At 43.3% G+C, this 21142-nt stretch overlaps 2 protein-coding genes across 4 annotated transcripts in view; both read left to right on the plus strand.

Moving 5' to 3' along the window:
* LIPA (lipase A, lysosomal acid type) overlaps window positions 1–7274 on the plus strand; it is a 128903-nt gene extending 121629 nt beyond the window's left edge. For both annotated transcript variants that reach the window (XM_027528938.1, XM_027528937.1), the window contains exons 9-10: window positions 4853–4924; window positions 5801–7274. In XM_027528938.1, the coding sequence (XP_027384739.1) occupies window positions 4853–4924; window positions 5801–6034 (306 nt within the window). In that variant the 3' untranslated portion in view covers window positions 6035–7274. The remainder of the gene's footprint in view (window positions 1–4852; window positions 4925–5800) is intronic.
* A 9777-nt stretch (window positions 7275–17051) lies between these two features.
* Window positions 17052–19263, plus strand: CH25H (cholesterol 25-hydroxylase). Of its 2 annotated transcripts, none has more exons than XM_027529147.1 (2): window positions 17052–17377; window positions 17775–19263. In XM_027529147.1, the coding sequence occupies exon 2, from the start codon at window positions 17887–17889 to the stop codon at window positions 18697–18699; it is 813 nt and encodes a 270-aa protein (XP_027384948.1). In that variant the 5' UTR covers window positions 17052–17377; window positions 17775–17886; the 3' UTR covers window positions 18700–19263. The 2 variants fall into 2 exon arrangements, with proteins under 2 accessions (XP_027384948.1, XP_027384949.1); XM_027529148.1 differs by having other exon boundaries at window positions 17052–17304.
* The last annotated feature ends 1879 nt before the right edge of the window (window positions 19264–21142 follow it).

A 21142-nucleotide genomic window follows, 5' to 3' on the forward strand; every position in this document is an offset into this window, starting at 1 on the left:
ATGCTGAGCGTCCAGGCATTGCACCCTTGTTTCTTAGCACAGCACAGGGACCCCCAGCCCTGGCTTCTCAGAGCCCCTGGGAGTGTGGCGGCCAGGGCTGTCACATTCCCCCGTTTGCCCCCCAGGTTGGCATTCCTTCGTCCTTTCCTGCTGCACGCCTCCCCATCCTCTGGGTTTGCCTGGAGCTCTTGGATGGGCTATAAGCCAGGCTCCTGCTCTTGTCTAGCCCTTTTCTCAAATAGCTGGTCGGAGTCAGAAGCTGCTGGCTGTGGATACAAGGAGCACTTTCAGGTCACCCGGGGGTGACCATGTGGTTTTAGGTCCTAAGTGCATTGGAATGTGCCCCAAGAGTCTTTCTGAAGTCCAGATTCCCTGCAGAAGGTGGCCCTACCCTTTTGCTCTCTGCTCCTTGTGTTCCCTTTGTCAAGAAGATAGTTGCTTTTTTTGGCCCTTAAAGGCCATTGTATTCATAGTACCTTTTGAAATGAATCTTTTGTTTAAGTAATTAGCATTCGCTGCTCAATAATTCTAAATGTAGTTCTTTACTGGATTTTAGTATTTAGCTTAAAATCTTATCCTCTAGTATAAGCCTCACGTGTTGCAGATTTCTTCCAGAATCTCTAATCGCCTTGGTGGCTGTGCCCAGAGCCCAGGTCCTTGCTCCTGTTTGAAAAAGGCAGGTCCTAACATATCTTTTCAGTGCTTTTCAGAAGTGTGTGTAGTAGTTGCTAAGTCATGTCCGACTCTTCGCGACCCAGTGGGCTGTAGCCCACCAGGCTCCTCTGTCCATGGCATTATCCAGGCCAGAATACTTGAGTGGGTAGCCTTTCCCTTCTCCAAGGGATCTTTCTGACCCAGGGATTGAACCCAGGTCTCCTGCATTGCAGGCAGATTCTTTACCATCTGAGCCACCCTGGAAGCCCTCAGAATTATTTAGGGCACTCTAAGATAACTTGGGTCTATCCAAGACTTGTTAGGAATCAGAATTCCTGAGGGTATGGCCCTGGGATCTGTTTTTTAATAAGTACCTTGTAAGATCTGATGTTCTCTATTGTTTGAAACCTGCTGCTTAAGAAATATACATTAGTTAGGCTCTTCAAAACACTGTAAGATACATTTAGTAATTCTTTATTACATATATATGTTCATTATGAAATTTTCAAAAATATGTGAGTACAAAGAAGAAAATACATCCCATGTCTACCACCAATGATAACTACTACTAGTATTTGGGTATTATAGGGGAGGTATAATTTTTCCTTTACCCCCTTAGGGTTTCTGACTGGGACTACTGTGGGACAGATTAACAGGAGTAAAGCATATGGATTTTTTTCTGTGTTCATGGGAGCCCTCACAAGAAAAATGAAGACCCAAAGAAGTAACTCTGCCGAGGTGCTAAAATACTAGGTTGAACAAAGAGTAGCAGTTGTGGAAAAATAAATATCTGGGGAGACTTACAGGATATGAGAGTGATTTTTACAAGGTCTGTGTGTTTAGCTTCCCACAGCCTCCTCTCTCAGGCTCTGGTGTTGTGCACGCTTCTTCCCCCGGATGTAGGGAGGGCTTCATTCACATGCAAGTTTTGTTGTCTCCTTTTAGAAAGAAAAAGGAAGGTCAGTGTCCTCCTTGCATCTGCTGTTTTTCAAGTGCCTTTAACTCCAAATGATCATTATGCCAAAGCGGCATGTTTTGAGTTGGCATGTCCTGAACTCTTTCAGTGTAATCTTATAATTTTTTGGTATAGTTGTTTCCATTACAAAAGAAGAATGATGCTACGTGCACTTTTTAATTATTTTATTTTTATTGAATTAAGTAGCATTGTATTTCTTAGGTACAGGCTAAGTTGCTGTATCAGAGACTCTAAAATACAGCAGCTAAATAGTTTTCTTCCTCAGAATCCAGTCCAGACATGAGTGGCCCGTGATTGTGGAGTGGGGGGAATGACTGCTCCAGGAAGTTCTGCAGGGACCCGGTGCCCCCTGCAGTGTAGCTCACCATCTCCGGGGCACTGGCCTCTTCGTCTGGTTGAAACTGGGTCACGTTCATGGCAGTTTCAGCCCACACGAAGGAAGCCCAGAGTTCCTACTCTGGCAGCTAGGTCCTTAGCAAAAAACCTAGAAATTTTATTACTGAAAGGAAGAAGGCAAGATTGGGTCCTGGGGGGACAAACAACAGTCTGTGCCATAGTCAAAAATACTTTTCCAGGTCAGTAACTATACTTAGAAATATTTTAACTGAGAACAGCTTTTTATTGCTTGAATTTATTATTATTTTTATTATTACAATGATAGTGTTTTTTGGGCAATAAAACATCCTAGAATAAGTATTCTTGAATTAGACATCTGTTCTTATACCTTAGGGAGATGAGTTTCTTAGGATATGGTCTTGGTAGACTTAATGATCAGAGGATAAGTATATCTTTAAGACTTGTAGATATGTACAATGGCACCCCACTCCAGTACTCTTGCCTGGAAAATCCCATGGATGGAGGAGCCTGATAGGCTGCAGTCCATGGGGTCGCTAAGAGTCGGACAGGACTGAGCGACTTCACTTTCACTTTTCACTTTCATGCATTGGAGAAGGAAATGGCAACCCACTCTTGCCTGGAGAATCCCAGGGACGGGGGAGTCTGGTGGGCTGCCGTCTCTGGGGTCGCACAGAGTCGGACATGACTGAAGTGACTTAGCAGCAGCATGGTACTTTAGAAAGGTTGACCCTGAGTATAACCATAGTGCTGTTCAGTTTTATTTTCTGACTTTTCTCCACTTAATATTGTTTATAAACAGTTTTCTCTTTCTATTTTATTATATATCCATTCACAACAGTGGCATACTATGTGAATATTGCAATATGATATATTTAACTAAGTATTTGTCATTGAATGTTAGCTTATTAATAGATTTTTGTTACTATAAATAATCTTCTTCACATTTCCCATCTTCTGAAATGCCCTTTCAAGACATATGTGAGAAAGGGACAAACTGATGTCTGTCTCCAGGGGCAGAACAACTTGCATTTGTATATTTTCACTGACAGTTAGAGTTGGGGAACAGATGTACTAACAAGTGCTGTAAATTCATATCTTATTCTGCTTGTTCAATGTGCTTCAGATATTAATCTCTGTCATTCGTGATGACAAAAGCAGATGCTAAATATTTCCCCTGTAGTACCTCATCTCACATTGTTTTCTGTTGCGTGAAACAGTAGAATTTCATGCAGTTGATAAGAGCTGAAAACTTCTCCTGGGGCTTCCCTGGTGGCTCAGACGGTGAAGAGCCTGCGTGTAATGCAGGAGACCCGGGTTCAATTCCTGGGTCAGGAAGATGCCTTGCAGAAGGGAATGGCTATCCATTCCAGTATTCTCATAAATCAAAAGCAGTTTGGCAAAAATGTCTAGATTTTTTTCCATTTACTATTTGGAGAAGGAAATGGCAACCCACTCCAGTGTTCTTGCCTGGAGAATCCCAGGGAAGGGGGAGCCTGGTGGGCTGCCGTCTATGGGGTCGCGCAGAGTCAGACACGACTGAAGCGACTTAGCAGCAGCAGCAGCAGGCACCACCCTCTGGCCAAAACGTGAACAGTTTCCAATTCATTTAGTTCGCCCATTTTGAATTTGTTTCTCCACATGTTTTTAATTGGGGGATATAGAGGAAGTATGAATTTGCATTATTTCAAAATTTATGAATAAGTGACTTTTTATTAATATTTTTATATCATGCTATTCAAAATAAGCACACATTTAAGTTTCAAATACATCATTTCATGGCTCCAGTATCCTCAAGTGGTTAGAAATGTTCTGGTGTGCAGTACAGTTTGGTGATTATACTGGTACTGGTACTCAAGAAAAATATTAAATAAAATAATTAAAATGTTAAGTAATATGACTAATCAAATAGAATGGATATAGGAAATATGATGGAAATTGTATGTAATAATATATAAATATATTAACATTAATATAAGTATATTGTGTTAATATTAGGCTATATATGTTTGCTAATACAATTAATATATTTACATACTAATATAAATATATTTACCCATATATTGCTAAGTTGCTTCAGTCGTGTCTGACTCTGTGCAACCCCATAGACGGCAGTCCACCAGGCTCCGCCGTCCCTGGGACTCTCCAGGCAAAAACACTGGAGTGGTTTGCCGTTTCCTTCTCCAATGCATGAAAGTGGAAAGTGAAAAGTGAAAATGAAGTCGGTCAGTCATGTCTGACCCTCAGCGACCCCATGGACTGCAGCCCACCAGGCTTTCCCGTCCATGGGACTTTCCAGGCAAGAGTACTGGAGTGGGGTGCCATTGCCTTCTGCCATTACCCATATAAATATACATTAATCATGTATAAATGTATATTAATCTATATATTATTTGTAATATGTATTCCTTTCCCAAGTTAGATAGTTAACACTTTAGAAAAGTTAAAGATTCAAATTTCAGTAAGAACATCATCATAAAGGTTACCCAGTGGATGCACTGTTGATCGAGTATCGTTTACAGCACACAGGTGTAGCTGCTTTATTGTGTCATGTAATAGCTACTTTCCAATCATACAGTGCGAAACTGAATCATTTAGGAATGGAGAAAAAAATAATGCCATTTTATTTTAAATCAGTTTGGAAATGAAGAGTGAACTGGGTTTCAGTATAAACTTGGGAGTTGGTGATGGACAGGGAAGCCTGGCTTGCTGCAGTCCATGGGGTCGCAGAGTCGGACACGACTAAACGACTGAACTGAACTAATAAATTTGGTATCTGGGGAGGTGGCTAACTCTTGCAACCTATGATGTTAAATCAAATTTCTATGTTAGATAACTCTCCCCCGCCCCCAATTATCTTCTATCTAGGTTGTTAAATTGCACAAGTTTCAAGCCTTTGACTGGGGAAGCAGTGCCAAGAATTATTTTCATTACAACCAGGTAAAGTGTTCAAAGTTTTTCGAATTTAAATGGGCCCTGAAAACTCATCAGAGAAGCCAGCCTGAGTTATGAGAATTCTGGCTGGGCTCAGGTGCTGGGGAAATGTCCAGGAGGGTTGACTAGGTAGCCTTTGTTTTGCTCTAGTCAATTCTAGAACAGCCTAAGCTTCCTGGTTCACTCTTTGGACATTGTCCATTCTCTGGCTCTGTATGTGCAACTGTCTTTCTCATATGTCATGGATAGTGATCAGGCACAGATATTAGAGTCAGACAAACCTAGGTCTGGTAGCTGGTGGCTGGTGGTGGCGGGGGGCGGGGGCAGGGTGTTTGGCCAAATTACATTGCCTAAACCTTTTCTTCCATATACAAATAAATTGACCTTTTTTTTTTGAGTGCTAAGGAGTCTAAAGTGTGAGGCCCTACACCCATATTTTCCTTATTTAATTCTCAGAATATCCGTGTGACATAGATGTCATTATTATTATTAAAGCGGAAGAAACTGAGACTTAGAGAATTTCTATGACTGTGTCACACCCCAGAGGGAGGAGAGGTTTGGAATATGACTCCAAAACCCCTTCCCAACCACTTGGTTTGGTTTTGCAGCTTGGCATCAACCACCTGGGAGAATGATGCCTTCCTCTCAAGGATGTTACCAGCACAGGGTAACAATTCGATAGCCAGCAGTCATTATAGTATTCTTTTCTTCTGGGTTAGTCTTCTTGTTTGTTCTGGCAGTAGTTAAAAAGTAACCTGAGAGCAGTTTTCAAAATTTGGTCTTTTGTTCTTGGATCAGATTTTCTAGGCAGTGTTTTCAGGGGATCGAATTTTTGTCAATGAAAACAACAGACACAGAGCCTCCTGTGGGTTTTCATTACAGAGTTCCCCTCCCCTTTACAACGTGAAAGACATGCTAGTGCCAACTGCCGTCTGGAGCGGAGGTCGGGACTGGCTCGCGGATGACAAGGACATCGTCCTCTTACAGATGCAGATCTCCAACCTGGTGTACCACAAGCGCATTCCTGAGTGGGAGCATCTTGACTTCATCTGGGGCTTGGATGCCCCGTGGAAACTCTATAATGAAATTATAAATCTAATGAGGAAGTACCAGTGAGTGTCAGACTGGAGACATTCACTGTCAAGTCGCTGTCAAGCGTGTTTGCTTAATTTCTCTAAAATACTCGTTTCCTTTCCCAGGCCTTTTATATTTTTATAACCAAGGAAATTATGCTGTTGAAGATGCCTGATTCTCTCCAGTTAGGATCAGAAATGCTTTTGCTTTTTTCATTTAATCATGGCCAAATACAAAGCTGGTGCCTCAACCAGTCTTAAAAATGACACTGATTCATAAACGATCATGACCATTCCATTTATCCTTACTATTTAGAATACACTATATTGCCTTTTTACTCTCAACACAGGACGCATTGACACATGTTGGAATTTTCAAGATGCCTTGTTCATCAGTAAATAATCTGACACAGACTTGAAATAAGCTCAGTATATAAGTACCCAGTTCTTACCTGCTTGCCTTAAAGGGCTCTCGGTCGAATGGCCTTGTATTTAGAGATCTAAGTGACACCTCCTCATGTTCTCATGTAGTAGGTATGAAATCAACTTCAGTGACACCTCAGCAGTGCTGGTTATAATGATCCTATGATGAATTTTATCAAGCCTAATTGCGAGAGCTGCTATTTAGCAAATATTTAAATTGCTCAGACTGAGGGAAATAATTTTCTGGAGTCTTCAAAAATAAATTACATTCATTAAAAAAAAAATACATTCATCAACAACAACCACCACTATACTTTAAGTAACTTGACTGGTAGAGCTAACCACTGATATGCATGAACTTTTCATTGTGTGGCAGGCCATAAAGCCACTTGTTTCAGAAGAAGAGTCCTATGAAGACACGATAGCACTATTTTTCCTGAAATTGCAGTGTTCACTTCACTAGCTGCTGGAGCCTGGCGATGGCATGTGTAGAGCAGAAGCCCTGATGCCACTCAGGTGGAGTGCACAGAAGAAATGTGAATGTGAACTTGGTTGTTTTCAGTAAAGCTCAGGGATTGTTTTTTCCTTTTGTATGTGTTCAGATTTTTAATACTCCTGATTTGCATCCCTGTGTCAGGACACCCACATTCACCTGCTTCTCTCGCAGCCCCGTTTCCTTACAGTGCTGGCAGATGAACAGTGACAGTTGCTCTGGTTTTCTGATAGAGTTGCTTTGCGATAATAAACAACACTTGGTATTGGTTAATCTGTGCAGACAATGTAAGACTACTTTATAACATTCAAGTGACCTTATTTAAACTTGTCAATAAAACTCAGCCTCCCAGGCCTGAAGCACTGTGTGCAGGTGTGAGTTCGCCTTTATTTAATAGTCATTCTGGACTTCTTCTTTCAGCAGGACTTCGTTTTCCTTCTTGTCTTTCCCCCTGCTCCTCCTTACTCTTTGTAAACCTCATTGATACTGCCCGTGGACCTTTGGTCCTCTCCCATAGGGAGGAGAGTGGTCTTAAACCTAAGGAGTCGGGGGATGGTTTGGGAATCTTCAGGGTCTGCTGAGCGAGGCTGTGAGCGGAGACTAAACCCTGATTAACCCCGTCTGCAGGTAGTGGCTGCAGACGGGACCCTAGATTCAAGCTCTGTCCATCAACTGCTCTCCTTAAACAAATGAAGCGACCGAAGCTAGCAGAGGCAACGTCACAGGGCTCCCAAAACGTAGATTTAGGGGTCTAATGTGATCTCTCCCACTGCTCTGTGAGCTTTAAGATCTGTCTTACTCACCTTTGTATACCTAGGATCTAACACAAAGCCTGGAATATTCGTGAGTCAATAAATATATGTGGACTGACAGAATGTGTGAAAAGTGGCAGACTTTGTCATTGAGCTGAATGAAATTAGATGCACAAGTAACTGCTGGGAGAGTCTGAAGTGGAATCTGATTTTTCATGGCAACTAAAGTAAAATTGTGCAGAAAAGAGTAAAATTGTGCTAGATGGGAAGGATATATGACCCCGGGGGGATGACACTCTTCCTGCTGGTCTTATGTTCCCCTAAAGGAAGAACACTTCTTTCTCCTTTGACCAAGGCAAACTGGTTTGCCAACCAGGTACAAGATCCTTAAGTATAGGGCCAGAAATAGCGTGATTATTTTTGTTGTTTCCCACCAGTAGTGAGAGAGAGCTGGCCAGAGAATGGCTTCTGGGTTTTAGGTGACTTGGTTTCCCTTCTTTGGTTGCTATCATGGAGTCTCCCTCAGATGCCCTGGTGAACTCGTGGGGAGTAAATCTGCCACTCCCCGGAACATGGGAGTGAAGGAACAGGGCCTAAGTTCTATCGAGTCCACCTTTTATTGTTTTGCTCTTCGCTTCCTTGCCAAAGTTTTCTTTGGGGATTTTTCATCAGTACATGGGCCAAGCCAGAGGTGGAGATGTTGCACGGTGGTTCTTACTACAGCTGAGTTACACCAGGGTCGCTAACCCCCCAGGCCACAGACCAGGACCACCTATGGCTTGTTTGGAACCTGGCCACACAGCAGAGGTGAGCATTGGTGAGGGAGCCGAAACCTCATCTGTAATTATAGCTGTTCCCTACCGCTGGCATTACCAGCTGAGCTGCGCCACCTGTCAGATCTCCTGTCAAAGCTCCGACGGGACTATGAACTGTGCATGCGAGCAATCTAGGGTGCGTCACTCCTTATGAGAATCTAATGCCCGCTGCTGATCTAAGGTGGAGCTGAGGCAGTGATGCTAATGCTGGAGGGGGTGGCTTCCACTATCTCCCATCACCCCCAGATTGGACTGTCTAGTCGCAGGAAAACAAGTTCAGGGCTCCCACTGATTCTGTGTTATGGTGAGTTGGATCTTTGATTATGTATCACAATGTAATAATACTAGAAAAAAATGCACAATAAATGAAAGGCATTTGAATCATCCCGAAACCACCCCCCGACCCCGTCTATGGAAAAAATGATCTTCCAGAAAACCAGTCCCCAGAGCCAGAAAGGTTGGGGGCCGCGGGGCATTTGCCTTTGTGTCGGCCTCTTCCTCCTGATGTGTCGTGTAGGCTCTTGTGTCCTTGTTTCACGGTTGTAGGCTTGTTTCACGGTTGGCCGACAGTACAGAACACTGTTGGACCTTGTGGCTTCAGAAGCCCCGTAATAGGTTGGGAGGAGTTCTGACTCTCTTGTTTTCCACTGTGTTTGATACATGTGCTTTTGAGCAGAACACAAAGATCTCCAGAGACCTCTAGGGCAAGGAGAAGACTAGTTAATATTCTGTCAGCTTGGAACTCCAAGATCTTGTGTGTGCTTGGGCAAAGCCCATGTGCATGTGCATGAAGTCACAATTGAGAATCAAGTCATTTTTTTTTTCATTCGCCATAAGGGGGCGCTCTTGGCTTTGCTTCCTCACCTTTTCTGGACTGCTGCTGCTGCTGCTGCTGCTAAGTCGCGTCAGTCGTGTCCGACTCTGTGCGACTCCAGAGACGGCAGCCCACCAGGCTCCCCCATTCCTGGGATTCTCCAGGCAAGAACACTGGAGTGGGTTGCCATTTCCTTCTCCATTTCCTGGACTAGACGAGAACTTTGTGGATTTAGGAGCCAGTTGTTAATTTGAGGACTGCTTAAACCAACCATGTCTGTGGTCATTTCTATCTAAGATTACAACTAATTCTTGCCTAATGCATAATATATGAAAAATGTTCTCAAAGAATAACTGAGTCCCAGATGGGACATAAAAATGAAAACCTGCCTAATAGTTAAGAGTGGTCAGAGACTCAGACAAGAGGGAGGAACTGGGGAAGGTTTAAATGGAGGCTTCACACTTAATAAGACTGTTGACATTATCTTCAAGCAATGATTATTTTGTGTTTGTGGGTATGAAAGGTGTTAACTTGTTAAATGTAAACATTTAAAATACCCTATAATTTTAACTCATTTTTTTAATATATGGAGAGATTTTCAAAATGTGACCCCTGAAAGACATCAGGTTATAATAATACTGATTTTTAAGAAGTTTGTTAATAATTCATTCAAGAGTATTTATTGAGTATTTATTTTACTGTGCAAGTTTCAAGGTCTGTTTCAAACTAAGCAAGTAAAAGTTTTTCTCTGTCAACTTGTTTTAATAGTATTACAGCAAATACTTTGTATTTTTACCCTGTGCCTTCCTGGGTTTTGAAGCCTTCTCATAAGGCTTTCAGAGAAGGCAATGGCACCCCACTCCAGTACTCTTGCCTGGAAAATCCCATGGACAGAGGGCCTGGTGGGCTGCAGTCCATGGGGTCGCACAGAGTCAGACACAACCAAAGCGACTTAGCAGCAGCAGCAGCAGCCTAAGGCTTTGATCTTTACAACAACCCATTTGATGGGTGAGGGACAGTGGTATGCCTCTTAAAGGAGATGGTTTTATATGCTTTTATATTTCATGCAGGTCGATGAGAATTCCAACAATCTCAGTAGAAGCACTCATTTACACATGACACAGATGGATTGAAATATAAAGTGTTTAAAACTAAATACGCATTAGCATCTATGTCGAATAGGGCGTCAAGGAATCTCTTGGGGGAGTTAACACTGCCCACCCCCTGCCATGTCCATCATCAGCATACCCTACTGTTTGGGTGCTGGTAATTAAACTGTTTGGTTTTTGGAGTCTTTTGTAAACTGCCCTATAAATGCATTGTCCGTGTCCCACTCCAAAACTAAACTCCTCCTGTAGAGGTGTCAGTCTTGAAACTGACACTGATGGGGTTCTGCTCTCAGTTTGGCTGTAACCTCCTATTGAACCCTAGCTGGTCTTCACTTTTCTGAGACTGAATCTTCATTTTTACAATGCTGCTGCTGCTGCTGCTAAGTCACTTTAGTCGTGTCCGACTCTGTGCAACCCCACAGACGGCAGCCCACCAGGCTCCCCCGTCTCTGGGATTCTCCAGGCAAGAACACTGGAGTGGGTTGCCATTTCCCTCTCCAATGCATGAAAGTGAAAAGGGAAAGTGAAGTCACTCAGTCGTGTCCAGCTCTTAGCGACCCCATGGACTGCAGCCCACCAGGCTCCTCCATCCATGGGATTTTCCAGGCAAGAGTACTGGAGTGGTTGCCATTGCCTTCTCCACAATGAGGGGTTAGATTGTGATCTTTATCTTCCCCTTCTATAAAGTTTATGGATTACCACTGTAAGATGTTACAACATGTCTCATTTCTGATATCTAAGAATAATCATTTCAGTTACATAGTTGCTAAGACAGTCTTACCTAATTTTGGAAAGAAAAAAAATCATACAGGTCACTCATAAAAAGAAACTGTGTCATTGGTAAAAGGTTTTTCCAACTACATGTTCTATATTTTCTGTGAGATGGTGCTTTACACAGTCTTGTGGTGAGTTGGTACCAACCAGCTTTAAGATTGTGTTAAATATGTACACACCTAGTGGGTGTATGCTCAGCAAAGTGATATGATCTCTAGGATAGCTAGGGAAGAAAGAATTCCTATCCTCCAATCCTGTCACAAAGACCACTCCAAGGTAAAAATACACAGGAAATCAAAACTAACTAGAGAAGCAGAAGAAATAATGTGGCCAAAATCTTAATACCATCAGTTCAGTTCAGTCGCTCAGTCATGTCCAACTCTTTGTGACCCCATGAATCGCAGCACGCCAGGCCTCCCTGTCCATCACCAACTCCCGGAGTTCACTCAGACTCATGTCCATTGAGTCAGTGATGCCATCCAGCCATCTCATCCTCTGTCGTCCCCTTCTCCTCCTGCCCCCAATCCCTCCCAGCATCAGAGTCTTTTCCAATGAGTCAACAGGTGTCCAAAGTACTGGAGTTTCAGCTTTAGCATCATTCCTTCCAAAGAACACCCAGGACTGATCTCCTTTAGATTGGACTGGTTGGATCTTCTTGCAGTCCAAGGGACTCTCAAGAGTCTTCTCCAACACCACAGTTCAAAAGCATCAATTCTTTGGTGCTCAGCTTTCTTCACAGTCCAACTCTCACATCCATACATGACCACTGGAAAAACCATAATCTTGACTAGACAAACCTTTGTTGGCAAAGTAACATCTCTGCTTTTCAATATGCTATCTAGGTTGGTCATAACTCTCTTTCCAAGGAGTAAGTGTCTTTTAATTTCATGGCTGCAGTCACCATCTGCAGTGATTTTGGAGCCCCCAAAAATAGTCTGACACTGTTTCCACTGTTTCCCCATCTATTTCCCATGAAATGATGGGACCAGATGCCATGATATTCGTTTTCTGAATGTTGAGCTTTAAGCCAACTTTTTCACTCTCCACTTTCACCTTCATCAAGAGGCTTTTGACTTCCTCTTCACTTTCTGCCATAAGGGTGGTGTCATCTGCATATCTGAGGTTATTGATATTTCTCCTGGCAATCTTGATTCCAGCTTGTGCTTCTTCCAGCCCAGTGTTTCTCATAATGTACTCTACATATAAGTTAAATAAGCAGGGTGACAGTATACAGGCTTGACATACTCCTTTTCCTATCTGGAACCAGTCTGTTGTTCCATGTCCAGTTCTAACTGTTGCTTCCTGACCTGCATAGAGGTTTCTCAAGAGGCAGGTCAGCTGGTCTGGTATTCCCATCTCTTTCAGAATTTTCCACAGTTTATTGTGATCCACACAGTCAAAGGCTTTGGCATAGCCAATAAAGCAGAAATAGATGTTTTTCTACAACTCTCTTGCTTTATCAGTGACCCAGCAGATGTTGGCAATTTGATCTCTGGTTCCTCTGCCTTTTCTAAATCCTGCTTGAACATCTGGAAGTTCTCGGTTCACGTATTGCTGAAGCCTGGCTTGGAGAATTTTGAGCATTACTTTACTAGCGTGTGAGATGAGTGCAATTGTGTGGTAGTTTGAGCATTCTTTGGCATTGCCTTTCTTTGGGATTGGAATGAAAACTGACTTTTTCCAGTCCTGTGGCCACTGCTGAATTTTCCAAATTTGCTGGCATATTGAGTGCAGCACTTTCACAGCATCATCTTTCAGGATTTGAAAGAGCTCCCCTGGAATTCCATCACCTCTACTAGCTTTATTCATAGTGATGCTTTCTAAGGCTCACTTGACTTCACATTCCAGGATGTCTGGCTCTAGGTGAGTGATCACACCATCGTGATTATCTGGGTCGTGAAGATCTTTTTTGTACCGTTCTTCTGTGTATTCTGCCACCTCTTCTTAATATCTTCTGCTTCCGTTAGGTGCATACCATTTCTGTCCTTTATCGAGCCCATCTTTGCATGATATGTTCCCTTGGTGTCTCTGATTTTCTTGAAGACATCTCTAGTCTTTCCCATTCTGTTGTTTTCCTCTATTTCTTTGCATTGATCACTGAGGAAGGCTTTCTTATCTCTTCTTGCTATTCTTTGGAACTCTGCATTCAGATGCTTATATCTTTCCTTTTCTCCTTTGCTTTTTGCTTCTCTTCTTTTCACAGCTATTTGTAAGGCCTCCCCAGACAGCCATTTTGCTTTTTTGCATTTCTTTTCCATGGGGATGGTCTTGATCCCTATCTCCTGTACAGTGTCATGAACCTCAGTCCATAGTTCCTCAGGCACTCTATCCAAGGTAAGGAGCAGCAGCTGTGGTTTGCTGGAGCAACCGTGAAGAGATACCCCATGTCCAAAGAAAGAACAACCTAAGTAAGATGGTAGGCGTTGCAAGAGGACATCAGAGGGCAGACACACTGAAACCCTAATCACAGAAAACTAGTCAATCTGATCACACTAGGACCACAGCCTCGTCTAACTCAATGAAACTAAGCCATGCCATGTGGGGCCACCCAGGATGGGTGGGTCATGGTGGAGAGGTCTGACAGAATGTGGTCCACTGGAGAAGGGAATGGCAAACCACTTCAGTATTCTTGCCTTGAGAACCCCATGAACAGTATGAAAAGGCAAAATGATAGGATACTGAAAGAGGAACTCCCCAGGTCAGTAGGTGCCCAATATGCTATTGGAGATCAGTGGAGAAATAACTCCAGAAAGAATGAAGGGATGGAGCCAAAGCAAAATCAATACCCAGTTGTGTATGTGACTGGTGATAGAAGCAAGGTCCGATGCTGTAAAGAGCAATATTGCATAGGAACCTGGAATGTCAGGTCCATGAATCAAGGCAAATTGGAAGTGGTCAAAAAGGAGATGGCAAGAGTGAACGTCGACATTATAGGAATTAGCGAACTAAAATGGACTGGAATGGGTGAATTTAACTCAGGTGACCATTATATCTACTACTGTGGGCAGGAATCCCTTAGAAGAAATGGAGTAGCCATCATGGTCAACAAAAGAGTCCGAAATGCAGTACTTGGATGTAATCTCAAAAACGACATAATGATCTCTGTTCATTTCCAAGGCAAGTCATTCAATATCACAGTAATCCAAGTCTATGCCCCAACCAGTAACGCTGAAGAAGCTGAAGTTGAATGGTTCTATGAAGACCTACAAGACCTTTTAGAACTAACACCCAAAAAAGATGTCCTTTTCATTATAGGGGACTGGAATGCAAAAGTAGGATGTCAAGAAATACCTGCAGTAACAGGCAAATTTGGCCTTGGAACACGGAATGAAGCAGGGCAAAGGCTAATAGAGTTTTGCCAAGAGAACGCTCTGGTGATAGAAAACACCCCCTTCCAACAACACAAGAGAAGACTCTATACATGGACATCGCCAGATGGTCAACAGTGAAATCAGATTGATTATATTCTTTGCAGCCAAAGATGGAGAAGCTCTATACAGTCAGCAAAAACAAGACCGGGAGCTGACTGTGACTCAGATCATGAGCTCCTTATTGCCAAATTCAGACTTAAATTGAAGAAAGTAGGGAAAACCACTAGACCATTCAAGAATGACCTAAATCAAATCCCTTATGATTAATACCATCAGACATCAGGAAATATCTCTTTCTATGGAAAACCATCCCAGTAAGTAAATAGACCTAAATGACACCAACCAGTGACCCAGAAAAAATGATTCCTTTTTAACCCTTAAAGCCAATATATTCTAAAATGAGCATTGAGCACACAAATATCTTTTGAACCTCATTACATGCAAGGTATAATGCTTGACATCGCTGAAAAAACATCCTAGGAGATGGACTCTGTGCCCTAAAAAGACTTATTCATCTAGCAGGTAATTAAAGACATTTTGTGTAAATTAGAAGTGTTTAAAGGTACATGTTTAGGAAAGGTACATGCCAGTTTAGGAAATGGCACTACTTAAGAGTAAATAGGGCTCAATTTTATTTGAGTCAGTTGAATGATACTAGTCAAAATGTTGTGCCTATCTTTTCAGCATCCTCCATGACACAGAGTGGACAACTGATGAGAAGTTAACTGACCGCTTTCCCTGAGACAACTACATTTGTACACAGGAGGACTTGGGCCGCTCTGTGGGCTGGAAAGGCAGAGAAGCTGGTAGCTGTTCTTCAAAGTGCTGCAAGTTAGAGGGGAGAGCCAGGGCCAAGCAGGCTGAAGCTGCGGCTTCCAGGTCTTGCTGCTCAGCGTTTTACAAAGCATATTCTAACAGGTTTAGGGATAGAGGGACAGAAGAACCGAGTAAGTAAAAGAACAGGTTGGTCGAGGCTGGGGGCTCAAAGCAGGCAGTCCTGATAGCAATCTAATAATGAAGTCCAAATTAAGCCACCCACTTAAAAAAAGCTGTGAGAGAATCCAAAGCATTCTAGCATAAAGCTGAAACCACAAAAGAACAGCATGTGCTGAACTGAAAGTTGAAGGTTGATTTAATTTTTGTTGATGGCAGATGTGAGTGATATTTTGCCTCTGAGCAGAATTCATTTGTAAGTCTGAGACTTACATATTGATATATTATTATATATTACGATTTGAACTATTATATATCATTCATTTCTAGGCCTATATATTGGTCTGTATTTTTGTTGTACTTATTATTTCCTTGTAGTATAACATATGGCTTTATATCTTTTATTTCTTGTTATATGACTTTGATTTTAATTGCAAGCTTCCTCACTTGCTCCTTAGGTAAAACGTAGAGTATGCATTTAAAATAATAGGTGTTTCATTCTGTAACTGGGCTCCAGGCACTATATTTTCACTTCTGTTAAGATTATGGCAAAAATAATCTTGGCAGCTGGCAAACCCAGCTCTTCCAAGGACTGCATTTAATCACTTCAAGTAAAACACTTAGCTAATGTCTAGCATACAGTACACAGTAACTTTAACAATAGTATTACTATTTTCTCATTTAATGTCTAGCAGACATTACACAATAACTTTAACAATATTATTATTACTATTTTCTCATTTACTGTCTAGCAGACAGTACATGGTAACTTTAACAACAGTATTACTATTTTCTCATTTAATGTCTAGCAGACATTACAGGGTAACTTTAACAATATCATTATTACTATTTTCTCATTTAATGCTTGCAGTAGCCTCATGAGATGGGTATGATTGTTATTTCCCTTTGGAAAGGGGGGTTAAGATAAAGCAGAACTTCCTGGAAGCGAGGTGCTGGTCCCAACCTCATAGACACAAGAATGGACAAAGCTAGGATTAGGAGTGACCCTTGGCTTCAGTTTCCATCTCAAACTTCTACCCTCTAGACGTCTCTTTCGTCAGGCCCCCGGGTCAAACGCGGAGGTTGCTCTTCTTGCAAGGCCTGGGGTCACACACACCCCACTCCCTTCCCGGCCCAGCCACGACCCATCTGAGCTCTCCTAATACCGACTTTCTCAGGCTCAATCCCGGCCAGTTGACCACTGCTGATGGCGGAGAAACGCAGAGGTGGGGGTGGCCTCGCCGCTGGGCTCGCAGCACCAGGGATGGTTTGGGGGGTGGCGGGGTCAAGGACGTGGGGCAAGTTGGCGTCGCGGAGCCAGCAAAGGGAAGCGCTAGGAGGGCGCGACATCATCTGTTCAATCAACAGCCTCCCCGTAGGCTTCAGGGAACGCAAAAATCTTCCCTTTTCCCCTCAAAGTGGGTGGTTTACTGATTGTACTGCTCTTATCCCAAATGAGATGCAGCGGCTTTTAGCCAAATTTGGGTGGGCAGGCTCTGGATATTAAATCCAGCCCTTGACTTTTTTTTTTTTTTTTTGGTAACGCGAAGGCTAAAAGTCGCTGTCCCCTCTCTCGCCGCAGTACCTCCCGGTTCCCGTCGCTGCTTTGGGCGACTCGGGCGCACCGCGAAGGGAAGACCCTCCGGCCGGGTTTTGGGGGGCTCCTCCGAGGGAGTCTGCGTGCGGTAGGGTCTGGAGCTTTCCGCGAGCCCGCCCGGGAAAGATACGGGAACTGGAGGAGTTCCCGACCCGCTACCCTTTCCGGCTGATTTTCTGCGCACATCGCCACGGTTCGCGGCCAGCTACCTGCGCGGTTCCATTTAAGAAAGGTTAGTTTGCGGATCGCTGCTAGTTAGATCAATAGAGCGCGCCGGCAGAAAGAAAAGTTCCGAAGTAGGAAAGGTATGTCGCTTTTTAAAGATTTTTTTTAAATGCAGCCACATTTGTCTTTATTAAAACACACAGACGCAATTTAATGTATGTATTAAAAACACAAGTACTTCTGACTTGATTGCAAAGGAGCTGTTTCTGGTGATGATGGAAATATTCTCTCTTGTTTGGGGATGGTGATAATCCATAAACTGAGTTGTCAAAACTCGTAGAAACTCTGCACTGAAGCTCTGTGCATTGTATCGTATATAAATTGTACATCCCTTAAAACATCAGAACGTAATCCTGTAGGCATAGAAATTACTACGTGTCATTGCGTAATTGCATATCTGAATGCCATTGAACGCAGCTGTACTTGAGTATTTTTAGCAACTAAGCGCAATTCTGTTGGATTATTTATCTTTGCAAGCTCCGCGAAGACGGGAAAGGGAGGACAAACGGCGGCTGACATCACGGGGGGCGGGTCGAAAGCCCTAAGAAAAGCCTTAGGACCGGAGCAGCCGCGCCGCCACAGCCTCACCATGAACAGCCACAACCGCTCCGAGCTCCACGTCCTCTGCAGCTCTGGCCAGCTGTTCCTGCAGCCCCTCTGGGACCGCCTGAGGACCTGGGACGCTCTCATTCAGTCGCCCTTCTTTCCTGTCGTCTTCTCCATCACCACCTACGTGGGCTTCTGCCTGCCCTTCGTGGTGCTGGACGTGCTGTGCCCCTGGGTGCCCACGCTGCGGCGCTACAAGATCCACCCGGACTTCTCGCCCTCTGCGCGGCAGCTGCTGCCCTGCCTGGGGCAGACGCTCTACCAGCACGTGGTGTTCGTGTTCCCCATGACGCTGCTGCACTGGGCTGTCAGCCCGGCTCTCCTGCCCGCCGAAGCCCCCGAACTGTTCCAGCTGGTGAGCCACGTGGCGCTCTGCCTGCTGCTCTTTGACACCGAGTTCTTCGTGTGGCATCTGCTGCATCACAAGGTGCCCTGGCTGTACCGGACCTTCCACAAGATGCACCATCAGAATTCGTCCCCGTTCGCGCTGTCCACGCAGTACATGAGCGTCGGGGAGCTCTTTTCCTTGGGTGTCTTTGACATGGTGAACGTCTTGCTGCTCCAGTGTCACCCTCTCACCTCCCTGACCTTCCACGTTGTCAACATCTGGCTGTCGGTGGAGGACCACTCCGGCTACGACTTCCCCTGGTCCACGCACAGACTGGTACCTTTCGGGTGGTTTGGGGGCGTGGCGCATCACGACCTGCATCACTCCCAGTTTAACTGCAACTTTGCGCCTTACTTCACACACTGGGACAAAATACTGGGAACTCTGAGGTCTGCTCACGCCAAGTAATGTGCACACACCCCTCCCGGCATAGTGCGTGCTGCGGTGAGGTGTGGGTGCACCTCAGACCTGGGACATTTCACACTTGAATCAGGAGAGACACGCTTGAGGTGGACTTGAGGTGGTTTTATTTTGTTGTTTCTTGTTCCCGTGGGTAACTTATTATCTGCTAGAAACTTACAGAGAATCTGATGTGTTTTTCACAATCTAATATGGTAATTTATTGTAATGTTTGTGTATCAACAGTTGTATTCTTGACGTGGAATTCTAACTCACTTCAATAGTCTTGATTTCTGGGTATAAAGTATCCAAAATCACTGGCATATGTAAATAATCTCTAAAAAGATTTGTTTGTAGAATGAGGAATTTTACTATGTTTGAAGGTGTCCTAGAATTAGGCTAAAAGAATATATTTTTGTGGAGCATCTGATCTCTGTAAAAGTGAAGCATGGTCCTGCTGGGCAGTGACTCAGATTATTGTACTTTAAAAAAATATTTTTGTAGACTTGTATATTTATATTGAAATAAATGTTATTTGTGCTTGAAAAAGAGTAAAGCACCTAACTTCAACAAGTGCTGGCTTCTGTCCTTTTCACTAGTAGTTTGGCTGATAAAAACTGGAATGGAAGAGAGCAGTGGGATGGTAGAGGCTCACGAGTCTGCATCAGCCCAGCTGTGGAAAGACAGGGATCTGGTGATGGAACTTGAAGGAAAGATGGCCGTAGGAGAAGGGAGCTGTGTGTTGGTCTTGGTCTAGAGATTTCACAGAGGGGAAAACACCATTGTTGTGGGTGTGTTTCAGCTGATTTCTGCATAACAGGGAACTAATGAGACTTACTCTCTAAAATTTTACAGAGAGTAAATTTTAAAAGTTTTTGCTCTCTGTAAAATTTTACAGCGAGATTAACAGTGGGGTCACCATTTCATTATTTGGGGAGAAGGGCTGTCTTGGGGGATGAATAGAATTAGTGAAGTCCTTTGCTTTGCAAAACTGTTAAGTGTCTGCTTTAAAGGGGCTCCAGGTGGTGCAGTGGTAAAAAAAAAAATCCTCTTGCCAAGGCAGGACTTGCAGGTTCTATCCCTGGGTAAGGAAGATGGCTTCGAGTAGGAAATGGGAAGCCACTCCAGTATTCTTGCCTGGAAAATTTCATGGACAGAGGAGACTGGCGGGCTGCAGTCCATGGGATCGCAAAGAGTCAGACACAACTGAGCTTGCATGCAGATAGGGAAGGGATTATGAATGAGCACCCCCCACCCCAACAACCTTTCATAAAGCTGTCTAATACAAATGACCATCACACAGGTTGTCTCTGCAATTTGAGATTTTTGTATGTTCACTTTTCTTTATGAAGCCATACATGCAAACTGCATACTCCTTTCTCAAAGAAAGAAAAAGTGAAATTTCGCCCTGGATCCCTAGTTTCTCACCTGCAAAGAAGATTGATTGTGGCCCAGATGTTTTCACAGATACAGTAATGTGCCTACAACTGACCACACACCAGTCACCTGTTCATATACCCCATCATACTGCTGCCTAATTGTTTTAATTTTATCTTTGGGACATAGTTTAGATAGAAAGGGTAAAGTTTTTAAAAAGAATCAAGATGATTTAAAAATCTGAAGGACAGCTGCTTTGCATGGAATTCTAGGCTCATTATATATGCACCAAACTGTCTTGTTTAAAGATGAAAAAATCCATCTGAAGACTTGATAGCCACACTCTGTATCGGTGCTCCAAACATTTGGCAAAATACAATCAGATTGCCTGGCTGCCTGGCTGATTTTCTCACATTCCCTTCCAATGCCTGTACCTTGTTGGCTTCTGCTGAAGTCACCTCCTTGATCATCTGCAGCAGGACCATGCTGGGACTTAAAGACTATATCAATGAATAAAAGTGAAATTCACAGAAGCAGGTAGTGAGGGGAAAATGCTGCACTGGAGTTAGTGTATTAATATCATGATCCACATGGTGAGTGGAAAAAGAAAAGGAGGATGAACAGACTGGTGTAGAATATATAGTATTAGTTGCTTTGAGCAGCTTTAAGCATCCAAAAACAGCCTGCAAATCTTAGATAATGACAGTTAATTAAAGCTTGCTTCCAGAGAAATTTTGAAATGGGTCATCCTGTCTCACTGTGTAAGGGAATTTCCCACTTAGGACAAATTGTACACATGGAAATTACTTAGGTTTAGAAACACTTTCCCAGAGTTGGATGTCTTACCAGTTTTTAATACCTCTGAAAGTGGAATGGGGAAGTGGAGAGAATGAGCAATTTCTCAGTTTTGAGAGAATAATAATAATAATGAAATAGTGCACATTTGCTTGAACTTTCTCACATCTTTTCACTTGCTCCTCACAACTGCACTCTAAGGGATGTAGAATAATTTATTATTATTTTTCCATGTTATGAATGGAAAATTGGTACCTGCACCAGTTAAGTGACTTGCTCT

The sequence above is a fragment of the Bos indicus x Bos taurus genome, chromosome 26 (assembly GCF_003369695.1).
Source record: "Bos indicus x Bos taurus breed Angus x Brahman F1 hybrid chromosome 26, Bos_hybrid_MaternalHap_v2.0, whole genome shotgun sequence".
Lineage (NCBI taxonomy): Eukaryota > Metazoa > Chordata > Mammalia > Artiodactyla > Bovidae > Bos > Bos indicus x Bos taurus.

Coding starts and splice junctions, on each gene's coding strand:
- CH25H (XM_027529147.1), top strand. CDS start 17,887: ATGAACAGCCACAACCGCTCCGAGCTCCACGTCCTCTGCAGCTCTGGC.